The sequence below is a fragment of the Sylvia atricapilla genome, chromosome 1, assembly GCF_009819655.1.
Source record: "Sylvia atricapilla isolate bSylAtr1 chromosome 1, bSylAtr1.pri, whole genome shotgun sequence".
Taxonomy (NCBI): domain Eukaryota; kingdom Metazoa; phylum Chordata; class Aves; order Passeriformes; family Sylviidae; genus Sylvia; species Sylvia atricapilla.
Window position 1 is genome coordinate 24815561 of NC_089140.1, and position 24601 is coordinate 24840161.

The following is a 24601-nucleotide window of genomic DNA, read 5'->3' on the forward strand; positions in this document are numbered from 1 at the left end:
GGAAATGATTTTAACTTAGCTGCATTTCCTTATTTAGCTTTTATTTTTGATGTCATTTCCACACTGCAGCCTTGGAGCATATATAATGTACACTGGCTTTAGATTTAAATTCAGAATTTAAAAAAGTATGCTTGTTCTGTTGCCTACTTGACTTTACCGAAGAGTTCACTTAGTTTTTTGAGAAGAAGACAAGCCCCTGATATTTCTTCGTACCTTTAAAATCTTTTGCAAATCCACTTCAAACCAGACTCCAGAAAATAAGTGATATTTTATTTCCACAGGTATCTTTTCCATTGATTAGCTCTAGGTTCCCATTGGGCTTTCAGTCCTGTCTAAATACATGTCAGCTTTAACACTTCCAGAAGACTTAAAATTCACTTGACTCTCTTCCTTTTCTTTTTCTTTCCTTCCTTATTTGCTTTCACCATTTCCAACTCTCCTACTCATTCATCCACTATCATTTTGGTCCATTGGTTTTGATTTGTCTGACACTGCTCTTCATCAGTGCAGTCGCTGCATGTGTTAACATGGGATACCTGTTATTTTCATTATTTAGTCCCAACCCCTATGTCTCCCTCTTCGAAATCAGTGAGCACACCCAGTGACGCAGGCAGCCAGGACTCAGGGGATCTGGGACCCATAGGAAGGTAAGACACAGAGTTAACAGACTTGAATTAATGTGAGGTTTTTTCACTTTGCTCTTACTTCCCCGTTTTTTTCTTTTTCTGCTGTAAGTAAGAACATGTGGTATCGAATGTGTACTTTTGTTTCTGCATTATCCGCTGGGTGTTACCGTCCAGTAAGAGTGGTCTCAGATGTGAGGCAAAGAAATGCATGCAGCAAGTGGATCTTCACCTTTGAGTACCAAACCTTATAGAAGAAGCAACAAACTGAATTTTCACTTCTAAAATGGCCTACAGAAAGCTCTCATCCTCTTTGGAAATACACTAAAAAAGAGACATGTGCCCAGGGGTAGGACCTGTTCTTCATGTTGCGTTATCTGTGTTCACAAGCTAGTCCCCTTGGAATTCCTCCTCATGTAACACCAGGTTGCCTCAGGTTCCTGTGACTGCTCATTGCAGTGTGTGCCACTGACAGTGGCAAAGAAGAGCTTGGGCAGGAACAGGCTGAAACAACCCAGGATTCACTGGCAATTCTGCCTTGGAAACTGGATATTGGAAAGTTCCATGCAGAATGAAAGGGAAACAGCTCTGTTCTTGTTGGAAAGTGGAATGTTTGTGAGGGATAGAAACAAGAGTAATCTTCTTATTTTTGTTTCCATGGGGGAAATAAAAGATGAAGTGGCAATCCCAAAATAATACCTTATCTGGAATAGAAAAGAAAGGAGAACGTGAGGATGCTGCTGGTAAAGAAGGGTGTGTTCAAGTAAGAAGAGGTGCAAGCAGCTATACTGTTTATTTTGAGAAATGCAGAAGACAGATCCTAATAGCTCTTTTTATATCACACTAATTCAGCATTGAACTGAGCTGCCAGCTCATCCAAGTCTGTGAGCCAAGACCCTACTAATGGCTTGAAAGCACAGTGATTGCTTTCTGTAGTTAACAGTGCTCAGTTGACATCATATCATACCTCTCCAGACAACTGTAATGAGACAGAGTTTCAGGTCACCAGATTTCATGCCATGCCTACCTTATGCTTAGAAAAATCACACTTCCATAAGCAGAGATTTTGTTGTGTCCCTTTCAGCCAGATGCAGATACTCCCTCTTGTGATGTGGATGCTGCACAGCTGTTGTTAAATCGGCTCGGCCCTGCTCCCAGGTCTACCCTCTAGAATAAATTGAGGTTGTTAAGTGAAAAGCCCCAGTCTGTAAGATGTAGCAGTTTTAAATACAGCAAATAGTGTAATTCTACCTTCATAAATAAATGCAGCAGATTTCAGCAAGTCAAAGTACTTTGAGTAGAAGAAAAATCCTTTTTAAGCCAAGTATAGCTTGCTGTTCAGGATGAAGCTATTTACCACAGTCCTGCATGAGGCTCTGGCAAAGCTGGGTGGAGACTTCTAAATTCCTGCTTTTCCTCTGAACTTTAATGGAGTAACTTTTTTGCCATTAAGGTAAAAAAAGGCTCTTGGAAGAATTTATTTGGCTGTTACCCACACTAGAGATTTTGGCTCTCTGTCAGCCATGAGCAGTGAAAGCACATGACCATGTGTCCTTTCAGAGGAGAATGGAGTTTGTCCCCTTCTTCTTAGCTCATGACGTTCTGCATTGTGGGCTTTCATTCTGGATCCATTTTCCGGTTTCTTTTAGCCTTACTAGGAATTCAGGGGGAATCCTAAGACCTTGCTTGTAGTCTCCCAGTTCGCTTGGCATGTTCTCAGGTATTGAAAGGGCTGTGCTGTGTGGCAGGAAGGCTGCTTGCAGATCTTTGCCTAGAGTGATTCGTTTTTTGTAATAGAAAATACAATAATGACTCTGCAGGTCCTGAGGAATGTCTAACCAGTGGATAGTACTGAGTGGTAATTAGTTGGATTAGTGTCACTGGGTGCAGGCAGATGTGCTCAGTGTTTGTGTGAACAGGTGCACTCAAGCCTGTATGTGTGATAGAGTGGTCAGACTTGGCAAAGAAGATGTTGATAGATCTGTCATCACAGTGAGTGAACAGGATGAAACCACCTCAGCTGTTTTCTCTGAGAGGTGCCCAGACCATGCATCTAACTTATTTTGGCTACTGTATGTATTATTGCCTGTTTATCTGTATAAGCAAGGTTATCCTGCTTAATTTTAATTTATTTTTCCGTTTCGTTTTTCTATGATAGAGGGGGCAGTTCTGCTGGATCCCCTGTCATGCCATCATGCTTGTTAGATCTTTCCCTTTTCTTTACTAGGCTGAGCTCAGGCTTTAGAGGAGAGCAGATTAGTTTCAAAGCTGCTAATGCCCCAGTCTCAGCAACAGCCTGCCTGTTGTTGCTGCTGCTAACTGCTGCAGAAATGACGAGCTCACACAGCCTGGCAGAAATCCTGCAGGCGGTCTGATTGCTCATTCCTGAAATGTTCCCAGAGGAAGATGATGGATATTTAAAAAAAAAATATAAAAGGTTTGAAGTCACAGATTTTGGCTCATTAGAGGAGAGAGGTTCCATTGAAAGCTTTGAAGAATGCAGAAGATCTTCATATGTTCCCCTAAGAGGGAACAGATTCTGGTGCAGAACTAGATTGTGTTTGTGAGTTGTTGGTACTTCTGGTAGTTGTCAGACTTAATCTGTTGGTCCCAATATCACCAAGTATATTTGAGATATGCTTTGATCAGCAAGAATCTTTGATTTCTTATATAAATGTGAATGTAGATCATCCAGAAACACAGGCTGATGACATCTGCTTTTTAGGAAAGAAAATTGATAAACTGAAGAGTAGTTATAGTAGTTATAGTCCTGGAACCACAGATATCACTCAGTCTTACATTGCAAGATGAAAACTGACTGGTAACTGGCTCACCATAGCATAGAGAAGCAAACAAGCTCTTCCAACAGAAAAGGTGAAGGCAGCAAATTGTTTGATAGTGAAGTTGGAGAAACATAAAAAACAAAAAAATCAATAGTGAGGCAAACTCATTTTTAAAACAATTTACCTAAAGACTCTGTGGGATCTTCTGTCACTGGCCATTGCTTGTCCAGGATAATGTGCCTGGCAAACAGGCAGATAATAAGTCAAACAATAATTCATTCATAAAAGTTATACAGCCCTTTTGTTGCACAGGAAGAAAAGCTGCATGGTCACAGTAGTCACTTCTGCCATGTGATCTATAGACTAGTAGTGCTGCTATCCTTCAGGACCATTGTCCTTTATCTCCAGCGCAACAGCCAGAGCAGCGTTGTCTTTTCTCTAATGCCATTCACTGTATTAGGAGAAGACATGGGTGGACTTGGTAATAGCCCTAAATTGTGGAACCATTTCTTTCTTCTGCATTCCAGGTTTCTGTGGGGTTTTTTAATTTTTTACTGTTTAATCTTTAGTACCATTTTGCTATTTGTCATAACCTTTTCACTGGGGAAAACATTAGGTTTGAGCAGCATTCCAGCTTCCCTCTGAGCCATGACAGCAAGTGTAAGAATAAGCAGATGTTAGATGGAAAACTGTTCTAGAAACTGCTGACTGAGTGCTTTCAGTTGGACAGGAGAGCCAAATTTTATGTATTTTTGTGGTCTTGGGGATCATTTCTGAGTAGGCAGAGGTGTGTTACACTTTGATTCTCGTGCTGCTCTTAGTTACGAGGCTACGCTGAACAATTCAATGGAGCCCAGATGTTGCTCAGAGAGAAACTTACCTGTTTCCACATTGCTTTCCACATCCCACTTCACTTTTTTTTTTTTTTTTTTTTTTTTTTTTTTTTTTTTTTTTTTTTGATGCCTGTGCTACACAGATAGGATGGAAAAATTATATAGCCTCAGGAGATACCAATCTCTGAATAGAGGGGTCATTGATTCACAGATCTTTCTTGTATCATGTTCAGACATGACTTCTTTTCCATAAGACACTATTGCAGGATTGCATGGAGATTCTGCTTGGAACAGAGTATGCTTGACTCTCAGGATAAGTGTTTTGGTTTGTTTTGTAGTTGTAAACATTTTGATGATTCCCCATGTACTCTTGCAGATGGTTAGCTTATCCATGCACAGACATGCACAACTTCAATGTAGATTTGAATGCATATGAAGAAAAGGGCTGAGGTAAAGCATTTTCTGAGAGTTCCTGTCCTGTAGCATTGTGTGAAACACAAATTAATTACTATAAAACTCCTTTGTAATAAGTTTATGCATCTCCCTAGTGGATACTCTGAAATTTTGCTGCCCTAGTGTGCTAGAGATGATGCTAACTAATATTATTGAGCCTCCATGAAACATGCCCATGGAGAGGTATTATGTTCTGCTTCTCAGCATACTTTAGGCATTCATGAATCTCATCTTCACAGCACACAAAGCCATGAATTTTGCGTTTGTGTTGTCTGAAGAAGTGCACAAGGACAAACCTTTTACTGTGCCTCAGAGCTGGGCAGTGCAGTATAAGGTTTTGTGGGCTGAGCAGCTCCCTGGAAAGACCTCGTATCCTGGCTCAGGTAGGATCCATCTGCACTTTGCATGTCAGCCCAACATATGATAACAGGAAAGCATCTGTGGGAGGAGGTGCTGCTGTGGCTGGGCAGCTTTCAGGGCTCACACCAGCCTGCATTGGTGTGTATGTCTGTGTTCCTGCAGGGGGTCCTGTGTTCACCTGGCATGTGCCATGCTGGGAGGAGTTCCATTTGGGGATCAAGGTGTGATTTACCTCTGTGGCCCATTTTGCCCTGTATCCTTCACTGCTCCTAGCAGGGAACATGTTCTCAGCTAGCTTCACTATCCTACAGTAGTAGGTTTGTGCAGTAGCATCTCATTTATTGTGAAGTGTGTCTGTGTCTGTGGGGGTGTGTGTCCAGTGGAGTCCCATGTGTGCAGCACTTCCCACTGTGCACTGGGGAACATGAGAATCCCATTAGGCTGAGTGTAAGGTTTCCTACCTTCCATCTGCTCAGTGAACTGCACCAGGCTCAGCTGTCTTGGATGTGTAAAGGTTAATGGTTGCCCTTCTTTCTGCAAGAACTTTATCTGTGCTCTTTTGCTTTCTAACTTGTGTATTTTGCTGTGCATAGGTTTAGGTACCTGATTATTTTGTGGGCTCACATAAAGACAAAGACATTAATCTGGTGGCTTCTTTCAGAGAATGGTTATTTCAAAATGGTGCTTTATCTGCTGTAAAACAATGTAAGCTGGATTATTTTATACTATTTCTCTCATAGCCCATTGGACTGTGCTGTGGATTTGTTTGGCTACAGCTACTCATTCTGTAATTATTGTTCTTACTTGGATTAGGGTATGATGTAATGTTTGGTTTAAATGGTTCCTACCTGATTTATGTTGTTCTTTTGATATCACAGATTTTGAGAAAATTTTTATTCACTGAAATCGATTAACTTCCTTCAGTGTATGAAGTGTACTTGCAGTAAAGCAGGGTAGCCCTTCTTTGGATGAAGCTCTAAATATTTAATGAAAGTTCCTGTGAGAATGAGTTTCAGAATTGCATTAGGTAGCAAAGAAAACAAAAAATAATGGGAAACTGGATTTCTCAAAGAGGTTTTGTAGCGGAATTATGCTGGAGAAGTTAGATCACTCTGGAATCCTGATTGTCTCATCGTCACTAGCTTTTTAATTCTGCATAAAATACATTAAATGAGCAATCCTAGAAACAGAACAGCTGTCTGCAATGCTGGAGAACTTTTCTCTGAGGAGCAGTATTGCCTTTGGCTTTGGCTTATGGCATGATTTTTTTTGTCCACTACATCAGTTCATCTTGCAGTCACTGTGACCTCTGAATGTTCCCAGTTGTATTCCAGAGAATATAGTAGCAGCTGTCACATTAGGTTGGATGTCCTTACTGATAGAGAGTCAAAAGCATGTCTTCTTCTCTCTCATTCTGTTTTGAAGTTTGGTGACAGTATTAGTCTGGATTTGTGTATGTTTTCATCAGATGTGATTCTGTGTACCTTCATCTACCCTGGCCACTTTGAGCCATTTTGTTATAAAAAGAAATCCACTAGGATGTGTTTTCTTTTGATGTGTTGATATTCACTCCCAGATTGTATTGGCCCTGTGCGGGAAGAAACAAATATTATTCCTGTCCTTTTTCTCTGCAGCATACTGTTTACTCATTTTTGTATAAATAATAGGTGTTCTGATTTATTTTGCAGCATCTGAACACACACACCAGTCTTGTGTTAATCCCACACTACTTCATGTCAGACTGTCAAACACAAACATTTCATGCTTTTCAGATACACAATCAAAAAGAAAGAGAGAGAGCTCTGGAGCATCTGGGCACCAAATGAGTCAAAGCATGAAGTGCTTTGTATTTTACAGTTTTGTATTTAATCTTGCTCACTGTCAGTCAGGGAAAAAAGTATCTCTACTGTCTTCTTGCTACATAGTATTTAAAATCAGAAAGATACTTTTTGTTTGATGATCTCTCCTGAGTACATGTACATGTCATCAAAGTGTTTGCATTCTGTCCTTTTTTCCTGAAAAATCAGGCTTGGTAACTCAGCTTTAATTTTCAAGCAACTTCTTACCAGAACAGTAATAAAACACATCAATAAGCTGAAGAAAGGGTATCAGAATGCCATTCTCCCTTTTAAGTGTCTTCTTTACTGTTTAATTAGACAGATAAAGAAGGCAAAAGAAGGTAGATTCTGGTCTCAGTTTCATTTGTACAGGAAGGTTGGATTATAGTGTAGATGAGCTTTAATAGTCCATACTGCGTATTTCCTATCTTCTCTTCAGCTGCAGAAAACATCTCTCACAGACATTAGCAAACCCCTGTTTCTATAAGATCTGCTAAAACCACTGTCAACAGAGTATTGCCTTGGGCTTAGCTACTTTATCATTAAGTAAATGCATGTGACAGGTTCCGGGCAATGATGCTATTTCATCACTGCCACTCAGCTTTGCATTACCAGCATTTCATTGTGTTGCCACATTCAGAAATGACAGGGATCCTTCTTCACTTGTTCCAGGACAAGTGGGCCTGTGATGTATTGCCTCAGGAGCAGCAGCTCTAACAGTTATTAGTAGTGGATTATTTTCTTTATGGTGCTTTTTTGTAAGATCAATTTATATGTACAAAATGCTTTCTAAATGGCTGCTTTAGTGGCATACTTATTTCATAAATGGGCTGAGCCAAAGGGAAGTACAGAACAATGTAATCACTCTAAGGGAGCTACGGGAAAGACTGAGGGGGAAAAAAACTACTTCATGGCAAACTTTGCTTGCATGGTGTTTTATTCAGACAAATGATTGTAACCCTAGGGACTGTTGTGTAGTCTTTCACAGTGCAGAGTCAGAGAAGTTTTCTGCTTGGTGGCTAGAGATAAATGGGATACCCTCTGGGATGCTGTGTTGCCGCTCTGTTTTGGAGGCTTTGGGCTTGGTATGGGGTGTGCACCATTACCTGGTAGGACAGAAATCAATAACACCCAGCTGTTAGAATTTTGTCCATTTAATTTACCACAACTCCATTGTCAGGACGGCTTGGCACACGTTTCATTTTACAGTTTCCAGCAGACTTAGAGGCCAAATCATGCCTTAAGCCTCCTTGACCTGAATGGTGATGGCTTCTGTGAAGCAGTAACAGACAGTGTCAGCCTCCTCCCCTTGCCTGGGGGTACCCTGGTTGTCTCTGCTGTCTTTGGCTTACGAACTCTGCTGCTTTTTAAAGTGATGCTGCAATCTTTCACACTTCCCAACATCAGCCTGTTTTTGGGATAGCAATGGGTGTGTTGGGATTTTTGTACCGTCACAGCTTGCCCTGCATAGGTTAGAATGCAAGGCTGGAAGATGGCAGATGTCTTACATTGTTTTCCCTCCTTTTCTCCCTGCACAAGAAGAGCCACGATCCTTCTCTTTTACATTCAATGAGTATTTAGCCCTAGATATCTAAAGCCTCTCCCTGACAGTTTTTTTAGGTTTTGGTTTGGTTTTTTTTTTAAGCCCATAAACAGAAGCAGACACCTTAGGGACTGATATTTGGCAGCTGCTTTCAAGTGTCTATATATGTGACCTAGAAAGGGAGTGTTTTTTGGTGCGTGCCAGTTACAAAGTCTGAATGGTCCATATTAATTAGAATCATCTGCAATCTTTTTAGCGTGTGAGCCTCTGGCATCATTAAGGATTTTCATGCTTTCCTTCCTAAAGGATTGATAGAGTTCAGTCCTCCAGATCTTTGATTATTTTTCTCATTAGCAAGCATCTCCATGCTATAAATCAAAGGAGAAGGAAAGATTGCCATTCCCAGGGTGCTTCGTAAAATGCCTTGGAAACCTGAGCCCCAGCTGCATCCAGAAGAAAATAATATTAATGTATAAAGCCCCACTTAACCATTTAGGTTATCAGCCCAGCTATAGTTAGTTCTCTTTAGTTATTTACAGGCATATCATCATATATTTAGTCAGACAATCAGATGATTTTAGGGACTAAAACACTAATCCTCTTAAAATAAAACAACTTACTTGCTAAGGCCAGCTCAGGCTTAAACAGTTCTCTTGAACTGAATTCCATCTTGATTTAATTAAATTGTGTAAGAAAGATCACCTCCTATGTTAAACTGTTTAACGTAGTTAAACTGGTACAGTTTGTGGCTATTGATGTTTTCTCCTTCTCTAGCCTATTAAAAAGACCTTAGGGAATTTCCATTCACAATTTTTTATTTTATTGGAAAAATAAAAAGATTCAATAAGTAACTATTTTGGTAATGCAGTTTTTAGGGTTTTTATTCAAATATGTAAAATGGGGATTGCTGCCACTGGTGAGCTTTTTTTTTATTATTATTATTTTATTTTTTCCCCAAGGGGTTTTGAAAGAGTCTAAGGATGCCATGTAAAATTTTCCATAAGCAGAACCTATGAAAATGAATGGTTTTCCATTTGAAACGAATTTTGATTAATAAATTTTAGATATACTTATTTACTTTAATAGTTCAAACTCAGAAAATAATTTCAGAGCTGGTCTATTAAAAGTCAGATTGTTGGGTCATGAGAACTTTTGACATTTTGACTGTTAATGTGAAAAATTTTTGATAAACTCTCATACAGTGAGTTCTTGTTTCAATCCTAATTGTAACAAAAATCTCAACTCCTTTTAAAATGATTTTGCTTTTTCTACCACAAAATAAATTATAAAAAGGAAGGGAAACACTAGTTCTTCTTCCAGCTAGTAATCACTGGTTTTAAGTACCAAAGCAAAATGGAAAAACTGCCGAAATCTTTCACCTTCTTCTTCAGCTGAATAATACGAGCCCTAGAAGTTATAGCTTCCAATCTTTGTGTTACCTCTTTTAGTCCTCAGAAAGCTTATGGATTACCTTTCCTAGATTTTACTATTAAACATGATTTTGACTTTTATGCAATTGTACCCAAATCCCCTTGAAGTTTATGAGAAAACTTTCCTCATATGCATATCCATGGAGTCTGGATCAAAGACTCCTGATGTGAGTACTGCAGTTCCTTTCAAGCATTTGCATGAGCTGATAGCATATAAAACTTCTCCTGCCAAGTGCTTTCTTTACATTTGTGATCATTTGAGTTCTGTTTTGCTGCACAGACTTACTCTTGGTATAAAAACCAGGACAAAAATAGTGTTTGAAAAAAGAATTTTCAGGATTTGCTAAGGGATTAAAGCAACTTGTGCCTTGCCCCCAAACCTGTTTTTTATTACTGCAGTTTCAAAATTACCATTTTGGTATCTGGCACTCAGAGTAAATCTGTGTCAGTTCTGTCTATTTGACCTTCTGTCCTCACAGATCCAGCCTGCTGCCTACAGTGGCCCTCCTGGTAAACGAGCATAAATGTGCAGACTAAGATTTCTGTAGCTGTAGGATATAAAGTGTGAGTATGATATTGCCAGGAGATCTGTAATGCAGACCTGAATCGAAGGACAGACTTCAAATATGGCAGATAAATTTAGCAGATTGGATGAATTAAATATCTGGTTTAATTAGTGGAGTTCTGTGAAATGGAGATCAGCAAGGTATTGGTCCTGTGACATGCCCTTATCATTGCAGGCTTGCCAGAATTGTTAATCCTGATTTAAAAGTCAATGGTTTTTGAAAACTATTAAATCTATTCTGCAGCATAGCCTTGATTCAAGAAGAGTTTTGACATACACATGTGTTTTAAATACTATTTGTCTGCGATTTTTCATAAATATACCTTAAAAAAAAAAGTGTTTTAAACTCATGCCATTCATGGCTCTTATGGTTGCCAGGCAGCTAAAAGATAGTGCAGTGCTCTCTAGGGGGGTCAGAGTTGCTCTTTTTATTGGTGAAGACTAAGTCAGAGGTGTCAGCCGGCTTGGAAGTGTAAATGCAAACCCAAGCAAAACCCTCTGGCTGTGCTCCAGTAGCAGTGCCCAGCTCCTTGTTCTCTGAATGTATTTAGGCATTTTATTTTATGATTAGCAGCAGCAGCCCAGCTCTGAGCACAAGAACACACAGAGAAGTCAGAGCAGACTTCTGCTCTATGAGTACAATGGAGCATCATATTGAGAGGCACAAATCCTCCCTGACTGCTGATAGCCATCTTACAGTGCGCTTCAGAAAACAAGTAGCACAAGGAAGGTATTTTCTTTTTGCCAATCCTTTCAAAGTGGAACAGATCTGCAAAACAGGGCACAGATGGCAGCAGAATAGTGGCTTAGATGCAAACCATCCATTGAGGCAAGTGGTACTTTTCCATCTCTGACTAGTAGCTTTGAATCTTCTTTTTTATTTTTTTTTTTTTATTATATAGTTTGTTTTGGAGACACACTTCAAATGTACAAAAAATATCAGAAAGGGAAAATCACAGTGGAGAGAATTAAAATTATAGAATTGTAGAGTGAAAGGAATAAAAATAAATAGTGTATGTATACACACATAATTTGCAGTAATTTCTCATCAACGTTTTCTTAGTTCAGATTTTCAATTTAATCAGCAGCAAGTTAGAAGCTTTGGAGAAATTGACACAACAAACCAGGTAGAACTCTTTTAAGTAGCTAACTGATTATGCAGCCTTAAATTCATTCTCGCAATAAATATTCAGACATTAAAAAAAAAAAAGGTGGTCTAGTTATATGATAGATTATACATTGAAACTGCAAGTACTACTGGATTGCAATTTGCTGACAGTATTTGGTATCATATTGAAAAAAATGCATTCATACACATCTAAGCATTTTATTCTGTTGGTGATTTTAGAAAAGGTCTCTTATCTCACAGTTGTTGCATCCAGTATTTTTTAAAGTTGTATGAGTTGGGTATAATGTGTTTTTCAGTGTACCATCAGTATGAAGGGGCAGAATTCCTAATGTAAGCAATTCTGGATATTTTGGAAATTGTAATCCAGGGTTAAAATTGTAATTTTAAACATGAGGCCTTACATCAAAGTTGGAAGCAAGAATTGTTTTCTCTGCAGTTTTGGGCTTGTTGATTAGCTCCTTTTTCCTAATTCACTTCATTTGCTAGTTGCATTTGAAGTTAGAAGAAAAGAAAGCATGAAGCAGACTGAAGCCTGCAGGCTGTCAACTAGCAGCTGGTTGCTTCCTTATCTATTTCTCAGCAGATCAAAGTGAGAGTGAACAGTAAAGATACCAAGCACCTCTAGTACCTACTCACAGTTGGAGTCTAAGTTGGGTGCTTGGAACTGCTGCATGGAGCAATCTCCTGCCTTTCTGTTTGTATGAAAAGAGTCCATGGTAATCTTTCACTGGTGGAGCCCTTCATTTAGGTGCCTGAAGATTGTATAAAAAACTCTTGCAACATCAAGACCCCCTCCTACCACAGATGGGGAAGATGAGGCTTGTCACATTCACATCATTTTAGAAATACTGCTCTGGTAAGCAATGGTGCCTTGAGACTTCCTACAGGATAGGTGAGTCCATATGCTCTGGGTGAATGCTGCCTTCATTTCTGCTCTCTTTGCTTCAGTTTAGTAACAGTCTATGCTCTGCTTAGTAGATTGGCCTTTGATCGCTGAAAAACTCTGGCACAGCCTAATCTGTGGAGTCTGCCACTGTCTGGCACAGTCTGCCACTGAATTTTAGGGTTAGGAGGGCATTGCTATTTCCCATATGAAGGGTCATTTTAGGACACTGTTGTTGCTGCAAGGGGAGATGCTTGGTTTGGGGCCTGTCAGATCTAATGGTGTTTCATTAGGGACACATATGGATATCTCAGTTCAGGAGATACCTCGGGTCTCACTACACTGTCAGCGCTGTTTTCTCCTGGTCTGGAGAGCACAACAGCTCTCGGTGACAGGAGATGCCAGAATACGGTGTTTGCTTTCCTCTGGTTCTGCTTGAAGGTGTGATTTGCAATGCTTCAAAGAGGTGTCTGCCCTACAAAAAGCCCCTGGGAAAACAGAGTTTGCTGTTATTCCTGTGAGGAGCCTTTTATACAAAAGCATGGATTTTCAGGCCTGGCTGCTCTTGACCTGGGAAAGGGAAGTGAGGGGAAGAAAAGAAGTCATGCAGAACACATGTTCTGCAGCATCAGCAACAGATGAGGGAGGGTTTGATTTTGGCTGCAGGGAAGCAGAGTCAGAACTAAGCTGTCAGTATGTTACATATGAAAAGTGTAGGGCTGGGGCACTTACCCAGAGCCAAGTTCTGTTGCGATATGACCATGATTGCAGACATTAAATATCATTTTATGATGGCAGATTACTAAGTATATGTATTGGAACTGATGCCTTACGTGTTTCATACACTACCACTCAAGCCAGACCCAAAGTTGCTTAAATTAGCTGAGAAGTTCTCATGGATTCCAGACAGTTTTGTATGTCAGAATATATGCTTCATTAATGCATTCTGATGTTGAGAATTTTCCAAAAGGTTTCAAGTGTTTTGTTTTATTTATAGTTTATTTATTTTAGTCTTTTCCACGTTTTTAATCTACATAATTGACATTATGCAATCAGAATAAAATCTGGAGGTAAGGTTACACAGAGCATTGTAACATATGGCAGTGCTTGTTTTTCCATGGTAATAATAATAATGCTACAGAAAAGGGAATGCTTCTGTTCAAATTCCTTCCACCTTAAATTTTGCAACAGTTCTCTGCCCTTTTAGAACTGTGCTCTGAATATCTTCCTAACACTTTGGACTTGAATTCAGAAGAGATAGGGGTTATTTTACCATCTGATCCTTTAGTAAATATATGACATCTGGGCCTCTTCCTCTTGTTGGTTTCTTTCTTCAGGTTATTGAAAGATGATGTGTCAAAATTATCTGGTACTTCTTCAGTAGTAACAGCTGAAATGGCACCAGCATTAATGGTGTCCTAAATTTGAGAAAAAAATAGGTTATTGAGATGCCTAGCTAAAGGAAAAGAGTGAAAGCAGATCAGTTTAAAGGGAGGTAATAACACTTGTACCTTGTGTTCTTAGTGCAACATCTAACAGCCCTCATTCCCTTTGTGCTGCTTTAGAACAATCTGTTATTTAATAATACAGCTTTTGATCCTTCACTGAGCCAGGGTTCGCTGTTGTGCACTGAACATGTAGAAGAGGGATGGACCATGACACAGGGGGTATTGTTTGCCACAATGTGGGAGACTGATACAGCACCCGGCTCTGAAACAATGTTGGGTAGTTCTGATTAAAGTGGTGTCAGTGCTCTCTGGGTGAGGAAAATGGGCCAATCTGGCTTAGCCCTGACTGTGCTGTTCAGCAATTTTCCAGGGGTTCTTGCCATGCCTGTGTCGCTTCCTTCACCCATGGGAGGAGTCTGCAGGACTGGAGACTGCTAGGGAGCACTACTTTTACCTGCTCGATCTACTGCTCCTCTCTTTTCCCCATAAAAATGTTCAACTAAAATGTTTTGCATATCTTCTCCATAGACCTGTGCCAAAATCCACTGAATCCACTTAGGGGAACCTCAATGGACTTGTACTCTCTGAAAGATCCAGAGTAGGAGCACTTCAGCATGACTGCTGACTCCTAGGCCATGCACTTGTCCTCATGGTCTGTGACATTACCTTCTCTGCCTCTGTCTCTGGGTGACTTGAAGTCAAGCCATTGCAGTTTTCTTTTATGAAGAAGTAAGAAAGAAAAAGGAAGAGTAGTAGCACCTAATCCTTTTCCTCATGAAAAAGTGTCTGGGGGATGAACTCATGCACTAGTTGGAAAAAGATTGACAGCCACTTTTCTGCTGAGATCTAGTGGCATTTTAAAATCCCCACTGAGGAGTGTCCACAGGAGAACAAGTGTAATTATGATGCTCACCTATATGATCAAGGAATGTCATACGTAATGTCTGTTCATCACAAACAGATTAGCTTTAATTTTCTAGTCAGGATGACAGCGCAGGCTATTCAACATCCTTTTTGGGTTGCTAAACCTCAAAGAATCTATTTCTTTCTTTTTTGATGTTATTGCCATGGAAACTGGCTAAATTGCAGGTCCAGATTACATCTTTACTGTTCACTCACTTTCATTTTGATCTGATGACATTCTTCAGGTGCCAGGAAGAGACAAAGAACAAATCAATAGTATTCCTTGAAACATAGAGTCACTTCCTGTGCTCTCCAGCTTCTACTAACTGAGTGTAGCCACTTGTGTTCTGTCTCCTAAGGTAAGAGACTTGAAACCTGAAGATTTGTTACCTGCAGCTTCATTTTCTGTGACAGCATTGCTCAGCCTAGCTGGAGAGGACAACTCAGCAGATTGCTTCCTCATCTGTTTCTCATACCTGTGCAAGTGGTAGCATGGTGATGCACAGTGGAGCACAAATCTGGGAAATGTTTTGCAGATGCATTAAAACTGTTGAAAACAGATATAATTAGGAGTCAAGGAGAATTGCTATTAAAAGTAGGTATCAGTGTTCAGAGTGGTGAAGGCTGTATGTGAGAATCCAGATAATAAATACTTAAAGGAAGAATGTTTCTATACATGTCTGGATGTGATGGCTCAAACCATAAGGGTTGCTCTTCTCGTATTTTTGGGATTTGAGTGCTGTCTTGAGTGTGGGAGATCTCTAAATTTGTTTTGGTTTTGGTACATTTTTATCTGGGTACCAAGTAAAGGTGTCTTCTCTTGTGACCTGGCCTGGGTTCTTGGATGTGGAACATAGGGACCATACTTCTAGAGACCTGTTGCAAGCTCTTGCTTTAATCAAATGATAATGGTGTTCTTTCTGATGAAATAGCCTTTATTCCTCTACCAGTCCTGTAGGTTTGAAAGTGAATGTTGGGAGGAGGAAACTGGAATGACTTACATGTATTTTGTTTTAAGAGTTTGGAAAACCTGGACATGAATGTACAAGTAGCCCCTAGGCAGCAGTAAAATTAGACACTGGCACTTACATAGCAAGTCCTAATATATGCAACTGACCTTGGTGACATTACAAGAGTAATCTTCACACAGATAGCATTTTTAATGGATTATCTATAATGCATTAGTCATTGATGCCTTTGCCTTGCATAAGGCATTCAGATCTTATGTCCATTTTCCACTGTACTTACACTGCAGTCAAGTTACAAGGGAAAAATCTGTTCTTTATTGCTGTATTAATTTATCTCTTGACCTTTTGTAATACAGTTTAGTTTTGGAGAGGCCTTTTTCTGTCAGTATTAAGTCTTTTATCCTGATAAACATTACTATGGATCATAAGAAGTTGAGGGAAATGAGTGCCCTTACGTTGCATGAAAAAGCAGCTTTGCCTTACAGTTTTTCATTCTTTTTGTATGCACAGGATGTTGAGATTGATTCTCTTTCATTCTGAAATGACAAGAGTGTAACACATGCCCTTGTCTGTCTCTCCAGAGAGTGAGTTAACACTGGTAATAGAATGGGTGAGTTTACTAAAGATAGGAGGTAGAATAATTATTTGGCTTTAACAGATCTATTTCTAAACTTTCTCAGTAACTTGTTAGTTTATATGAGTGATTCATTGGCAGAGGTTGCTACTGTTGCAGAAAGACTTGTGTGTATTGACCACAGCTGATTATATGGCTGGTTTTGGCTGAACCTGGTACTCTTATGTTCTCGATGTTCTCAGAATTTGTATTCAGAAGAAATTAGGGGAGTTTTTAATTTTGACAACTATCATTATCCAGCATGTCTTCATGAAGACTTACTTGCTTAGGGAAGGAGCACTTTCCCTTACTCTAGGCTCTGCTAGTGAGAGCAGTGCATAATCTAGTATTCAGACTACAGGAAAATGTGCCCAGGAGCCAATTATGTGTTCCTGGTTCTGTTATGGATTCTGGCAGTTTTCTTGCATATAAGATGTGGCTTCCTGAGAGTGGAAAAAAAATAAAGTAAAATTAAGAGACAGGGAAGGAGCAGGTTTTTTGAAAATGTTGGCCTTGATATGTCAGTTTTTGCATTTCTAAATTGGAGGATTCTGAATATTTCACAGGATTCCTAAAGGCTCTCTTGAGTGTTTTCAAGGTATTTTACAGCTGGTCACATGGGAAACTGCACTGCAGTGCAAGGAGCAATATCTTCACTTCAGACCACACCACCTTTGGAACATTTGTACAATTAGTGGTAGCCTCATCTGACAGCAGTCCATAAGAGATTGTCATAGATCTGATTTTCTCAGATGTATTATTGCCCTCTTCCTCAGGAATTTTATCAGGAGGAAAATAAGAACTTGTTTGTTTGTCCCAGATGCCCTCAGCGTATGTCAGAGCTGGTATCAGTGTGCCATTTGTTGTCATATGCACTACGTGATGTTCCTGCCCAGAGCAGTGCTGTACAGGATGGATTGCTGTCTGACTCAGGAGTGTGTGAAGGGATAAACCCTTCAGTGGCGTTCATGGCAAGTGCTCAGTCTACCTTATCATAAAAACATAAATAAATTGTGCCTGCAGATGTTACAAATTATTGTGAATCCATCAACCTAAGTTAATTAGAATTTTTCAGGAAAAAGAAAAAAAACCCAACCCCATGTTTTGTTAATCAATATGTGACAGAAAATCCAGCTTCTTTCCTCTGTTTATCAATAATATGCAATTTTAGTAAATTGCCTGCCCTGTCTCAGTTTGACATACAAACCTTGTTTGACATATGGTGGCTGTTGCTTGCACCTGGAGGTTGAATATACTACATAGAGCATGTGACTAAGGAGATGGGGTTTTGTTCATCCTTTCAGTTAATTCTGTGTGTTCTTTTCTTCCCTCCCCTTTGTGCTGCACGGCTGATTACCACCCTAGGACCTTGCAATGGGACACAGACCCCTCAGTGCTGCAACTCCAGTCTGACTCTGAACTTGGGTATATGTCAGCTCTTTTTGTTATCATTTCTTTGCAAGAATTATGTTGAAAATGCTTCCTAGTTGAGCTGGTTGTATGTGATTTTCATTTGCTTTTTTGACTGAAAAAGACCATAATTTAAGTTTCCTTTTTTCAGTTTGATAAATAAGAAGCTTCAGCAAAGTCATCTTTGTGGAAAAAAACCCCAACTATTTAAACAAGCTTATGAAAAGATAAATTGCTATTTCTGTTGCCTGAAACACAATACAAATAACTATTTCATTGCAGATGAAATGTTATTATTGTGGCACATGTGTGCATGCATAGTTATATTGATCTTATTTGTACCTGCTGATTCAGACTGTTCTCTCTGAATCCTTTGCAAGATACTTTCCCCCCTCCTTTCTGCTGGCTATAGTTCTGCTGTTTCCACATGCAGTAGCAATGTCCCCTTTTCCCTTAGGAGCTGTGTATGTGTTTAAAATTGTGTGCTTAAGTATGATCATAGTTCAAAAATAAGTGCCATCTTATTTGAATTCAGCCCAATGAAACTTTTTAAAAATTGTATTAGATCTAAAATGAATATTTATAGTTTGGGATGGAACTTCTTTACCCTATACAAGTAAAAAAAATAGTTAATTTAAATAATGTAGAAATGCTTGCCTGCAGAAGTGTTTAGGATAGCCTGTCCCTCTAAAAGAGTGGGTAGCAGTACCTCAAGTTCTTCAGAGTGTGAGTCATAGGTAAAACCAAATCAGTACACTGAAAAATTTGCTCTACCAATGAACTTACAGGGCTGCCTGTTGGAGTCTCCAGGCAAGTGTCTCATGTTTCACTTGTTCATGTGCTACTTCATTCACCATTCTGTAAGAAAAACAGCTTCCCTTTAGCTGCTGATTGACAGCACTCCCAGCTGCAGTTAGGTGTGTTAAGTCTATTCACCAGGAAAGATCCGGAAGGAAATAATCCAGAGAGCTTTCTAGACACAAATATTTCTCCACATCTAGAACTCCTAGGAATGTTTGCAGTTTACACATGAGTATGGCTTCAAATAGGTCACACTTCTAGAACTTTGCCTGGGCTGTACTGAAAAGGGTTTTGAGCTATCCCAGCTGCTTTTTTTTACAGAAATTTGGATTAAAAGATGAGGGTTCCTAGGAGCAAGGTTTCTCAAACAGCTTCTGTGCAAGGCAGCTTCCTTTATCTGACTCATGAAAGGATAACTCTGTATGTAGCTAGAAGACTTCAATCGTTTACTAGCAGTCACTGCAAAGACAGAAAAGAAGCATGCCAAAGAGCAAATCCACAGGTATACTTTTTAATGGAAGTCCTGCCCGTTTTGAAAGAAAACTGTTTTTAAACCTGAGGCAGAGTTAAACTTTCCTCTGGTGTCCTGAGATTAGACAAAAAAAAAAAAAAAATCTAACCACAAACCAAAAAACAAAACAAACAAAGAAACAAAAACCCCCAAACAAACAAAAAAACCCCCAGATAAACTAATGCAAAAGAAATCCTACAGTCAGCAATTAAATGATGTGTGTGTCACAAAACAATTCTACTAGATACATCTTCCTTATGATACCTATGGACAGAAGGATCAGTTTTAATGCATGGGTTTTAGTCACTGTCCTCCTACTGACATCCCATTGGCGGTTTGGAAAGGAATCCTTCAAGGCTAATGTGCTCACTAAGATGAACATTCATTGAATTTAGGAGAATTGTGAGTACCTCAGAAAAATGGGGATGGGAAAACAATAGACTATTTAGTGTAGTCATAAAAAGAACTAGAGACTAGAGTGTTACAGCACATATTTGGTAGAGTTCAGACAGTGGAAGGATGCTCCAGTTGTCCTTGAGTGCTTGGAACCAAAGGCTAGGCCAACTTTTAGTAACATGAGAACAATTAGAGGTGGCATGACATAGGCAAACAGCAATTAATAGATCAAATTCCTTCAGATGAAGAAGGATCTCCCAGTCTTCACCAGTAGTTACAGGATATGGGTGGCACAAGGCATTTTTACAGGCACCAGCAATGACTGAATTGGAAGTGTTTTAGTTGAAGAATTCCATGGATTGTCTCAGCCCAGTGCCATGGGAAAGTAGCTCACTTCTGGGACACAGTGAGCAAAGAGGTTCAATCCACCCAACCAGCTGTTACATCCAGCTCACTGTTAAGGTCATGTTCCTATCCTCAGGCAGTCCAGGAGGTACAGAGTGACCTCATGTGAAACTATTTTAGAGTTTGGTGAGGTTCTAATTAGGTCCAGATTAGACACATAATTAATTAGGGATTATACCTAACCACTGTCAAGAGACTCTTTCAATGCAAAGATTTAGGAACCTCAGAAAAGAGTAGCCTGGGGCAGCAGGGGACTGGTTACACAGGGAAGTCAAACTGACCAAGTAGGCAGCAGAGATTGCACATCTGGTGCTGAGGGAAGGAAAAGCACATGAGAGTTTGCTGGGGTGAGATATTTATTAAAGATTGAGCTCACACAGACCATAAGTTGAAGCAGCTACGAAATGTAAAACTACTAAAATTTTTGCTAGCTGAAGGAACTTTTCTGCCCCCAATAATGAGGTAGAAATTTTTCTGTTGAGTTTTTAGACAATTGTAGATTTTGTTCATATTGGTGACGTCAGAGATGGTTGTAAGGAGGGAGATTTGTAAATTTTTCTTCTTTGAAAAGAGGAAAGACTCAGAGCTACAACAACTGTTTCTGCTCTAGTGGTTTGTTACACAATACAGATGATTTGTACTGATTACCTGCTGAATCTAATTACAGTCAACTTAATAACAAGCCAGGCAGTGAAATAGATTAAAAAAAAATATAGCTGATGCAGCTGAAAAGTTCAGTAGGTGTTTTCCAATGGGGACAGTTTCCTTTTGAGACTCCCATTTCCTGTCAGACATCAATTTTAATTGAATACCTAAACCACTCTAAATTAATTTGATCAAAACCCCTATGACTCCAGTTCTTCTGACAATCTGGAAAATGAAGAGGATATGAGTAATGTGAAAGAATTTTCTGCTTTTCCAAATTGTTGTCTTCAATAACGTGGCAGGTTGAGAAATATGGTGTCCAGGAATTTATTTCCTCATAAATGCATGAGCATGCTCACACTTGATGATTTAGGTAACTGGCCTTATTTACATCATTTGTTTATTATGTTTGCATTCTTTTCTCTGCTGAAATTTGGCATTTTTTTCACTTGATGATTTAGGTAACTGGCCTTATTTACATCATTTGTTTATTATGTTTGCATTCTTTTCTCTGCTGAAATTTGGCTTTTTTTTCCAGTAAAACACCTCCAAGTGACCATTTGTATACCTTCACTCTGTGCAGACAGTCAGATAATATTCAGGAAATAAACTGATTTTTTCCCCTGCTGCTGAGTGAACTGTGCACAAATAAAAACGTTCATGACCATGCTCAGCTGCCTCCCTTCTTTTTCCCTTACCTACTTACAGTTAGTTTGCTTCACTGATTTATTTTATATGGTTTATTTAACATAAGGCAAGTAGACAAAATAGAAGGCTATACTTGCCCTACTCCAGTTGTGTTTTAGCTCTCCTCCAGCCCTTGCATTAGGACTCCACTAATCATAAACCTACTTGAATGTCACTGTGAACAACTCCTGTGGAAGGGAGAATCTCCTTCCTCATGGAAATTACCCACCTTGCCAGTTAAAGACTCTGCTATTGCTCCCAGCTGAATATCTGGCTGTCCTAATCCATGCTGGTTTAAACCTACTGTACCCTTTCCACAGCTGTGTATCCGAGGCTGAGGACGAACTCCTTTGAGCAGGCAGAACATCATAGTAATGATGGTGTATGAAAGAGAATTTTGTTGCATGTTAAGAGGGACACAAGCAGGCTATTTGTCTCTCCCATTTGCAGTCCCTCTCAGCAGCATGATCTAGAGGTTCAACAACTGTGCTTTATTATTATTGCATTGGCAAATGGTTCCCAGGTTAATTTTCTTCACTGCAATGAGGTACTTCTCATGCATACTGTGTTGTGTTTCATCTTAACCAACACTGAAGTATTTTTATCCTGTTCGTAACAGCAAGCATTTGTTCCTGCTGCTGATGTACGTTTAACATGCCTAACCTTTTGATGTCGTGTATTCCGCCTTAGACGCAGACTGCACAAACTTGGGGTGTCAAAGATCACCCAGGTTGATTTCTTACCTCGGGAGGTGGTATCATACTCCAAGGAGACACAGACACCTCTGGCCACGCATCAATCTGAAGGTAAGATTTATTTTTTTTTAAAAAAACATTTTAATAGAAAATTTGCATCTGAGTTAAAGAATATAATAAAAATAATGGTAAGTTCTGAAATAGCTGCTTATCATGTATTTTCTGCAAGACAGGTATTGTTTATGTGATTAGTAGCTGTTCTGATGAGAATAAGTATAAAAATCGCTTCAAATGCAGGTGGAACTAAACTACTTCTGATTTACAATGGGTTTGCCTTAGATAGCAGTGTAATGGGAACATGTTTAAAAATAAATCATTATTAATATAATTAAAATTACACTTTATTCAATTTTTTTAATGCTTTCTTAAGGAAGTTATAAATTCTGTGCTTTGTAAAGAGGCAGTGTTGGAAAGTTGCCTTCAGTTGTTTGGTCAGGGTAATTATGTCCCCTTGCTGTAGGTGAATCTCAGAGAGAAGTTGCAGCTTAGCTCCATGTACTGAAAAAGGAGGTTTGCATACTTTGATGTGGACAGTCTTTCTTTCTCTCTGCTGACATCATGCTGGCATCCATACTCATGGAGCTGTTTGTTGGCTGTTTGGCTCTCTTGTTGATAAGTAAATACAAAGAGTGGCAGGGGGTTGCTGATCTGCCAGTGTTGTACTGTGGCATGCTGATTGCGGGTCAGTGGTACCATTTAAACTGAATGCAAAACTGTACATTAGCCTATTATTAATGCATATTATATATGCACTAAAATGAAGCAGATAGAAGAGGGAAAACTCATAGCCATCCTGACCATAATTTTTGCTGTTAAGAATGAAGGATCGAAAAAAGTTCAATAACTGAGTAATTTTCTGCAGAATATAGTGTAGAGCTTTACTGGGCTTCATCCAGAGAAGAAGAATACTCAAGCAGGTTCAGAAGATGGTGGTGGTGGTAAATCTGTCTAAATATAAGTTACTGTCAGGGAAAATAGAATGATAAACATAGGCAGCTTTTTTTTTTTTTTTTTTTTTTTTTTTTTTTTTTTTTTTTTTTTCCTTTTTCAACTGGGTTACCAGGTCTGCCTTAGGAAGCAGAAATATAAACTGCTGAGCTAGATGCTCAGATTCTACTTTTCTGGAGCACAAGTTTACCCTGGTCATCTGTGGCCTGAAATAGTGCCTTCAAACACAGACAGCCTTTTGCTTGGGTGATGCTCCTTGAGCAGTGTGTTCAGAGAGCTTTGCCTGCTCATAGGGAGAAGCTGTCTCAGAAACTTCCCTGGGTCAATCCAGCTCATCTCTGCTTGTCTCTCTGTGGGCTGCTGAGGCCTCGAGAAAATGGCGTTTTGCACCTGAGTCTTCGACTTCTTTACTTAAGACCAGCTGATACTCAGCCCTGGAGCATTATCATGAATTCATTGTTAGACCACATGGAGAGGGTGTCCTTCCTCTCTGACACATGGCCTTTATCTAATGCAAGAACCTATGGATATGGGGAATTTAAGACATGGCTTTGCATTTGCCTCCCTCTGACCTAGGACTCCAGCACTCATGAGCTGACCTGCCTTTCTGAAAAGGACAGGCTCACTTAAGGAAGCATCTTCTTTCAGTAAGATCTGGCTTTCTTTCTCAAGGACCTCTTCAACTATTACAAAATCCTTTTCTTGCTAGACGAGAGAACAATCTCCTACCCTTCAAGGAGAAAACCCCAAACAACAGTGTGATGCCATGGAGCCTGGCAGTCAGGACAATGAGCAGACAGGCAGTGTGGTTTGAGTTGGTCCTCCCAGCACAGAGGAAAGTCACTTACTCCTCATTGGTGTGAAAGAAGATAAGAGCAAACATAAAACATAATGCACTTTAAACTGCCTGGGCCAAAACTGTGATGGAAGCAGTCAAATATGTGGGTTTGATGACTGGATTTGTTATTTTCCTATTCTCTGTCATCACAGCGAAGGAGGAAACATCAAAAAATAGTGGTGTTTTACATATTGAGGCACAGAGGAAATATCACCCAATCTCTTCCTTCAGATGTGTGAAAGTGTAACTTACATTTCCTTTCCAATCTGCTGCTGAGGAATTCTCTGCATATAACTTGGATATGATTATGGTTGTGCATCAGTAAAGGAGATTCAGGAAAGTTTGATTATTCCATTGAGAGGCTATTTAATTGGAAATTCTCTAGGGGATAAATAAGCACTGTGATTTTTGTCTCCTGGATCTAATGGAAATGAATTCTCAGGTTTTCAATCTCCCAAGCCTCTTTATGAAGGCTGAGGCCTTCATACTGTCAGTGTAAACATAAAGGGCAGAGAGATATTCCTCAGGAGACCAGCTTTGGGAAGTCTCTACACTGTTTCTGTGCATTCGTGTGATAAAATATAGCCATTATCTTTTCAAGAAAAATTGTTCAGCCATTACTATGGTTATGGGCTCAGTTATTTAGCATCTGAAGCCTCAGAGTTTAGGAATAGAAAACAAGAAACTTAATTACTTGGATGAGTCAGCATTTGCAATTCACTTTTCACTGCCTGCCTTAAATACTGGAAATGTCATAATGCAGAATTTTAGGGTGAGATTGTCCCATGCTTGCGTCTTGTTTGGAGGACAACTAATTCAGGGTACTGCTGGTT

General features: G+C 39.5%; 1 protein-coding gene across 7 annotated transcripts in view; it reads left to right on the top strand.

Moving 5' to 3' along the window:
- The window catches only part of DYNC1I1 (dynein cytoplasmic 1 intermediate chain 1), a 186267-nt gene that overhangs the window by 21699 nt on the left and 139967 nt on the right, over positions 1 to 24601 (top strand). For 4 of the 7 annotated variants that reach the window (XM_066317643.1, XM_066317652.1, XM_066317661.1 and 1 more), the window contains exons 4-6: positions 557 to 647; positions 17738 to 17797; positions 21918 to 22033. In XM_066317643.1, coding sequence (XP_066173740.1) covers positions 557 to 647; positions 17738 to 17797; positions 21918 to 22033 — 267 coding nt within the window. The remainder of the gene's footprint in view (positions 1 to 556; positions 648 to 17737; positions 17798 to 21917; positions 22034 to 24601) is intronic. The other 3 variants (XM_066317678.1, XM_066317688.1, XM_066317698.1) reach the window with 3 other exon arrangements.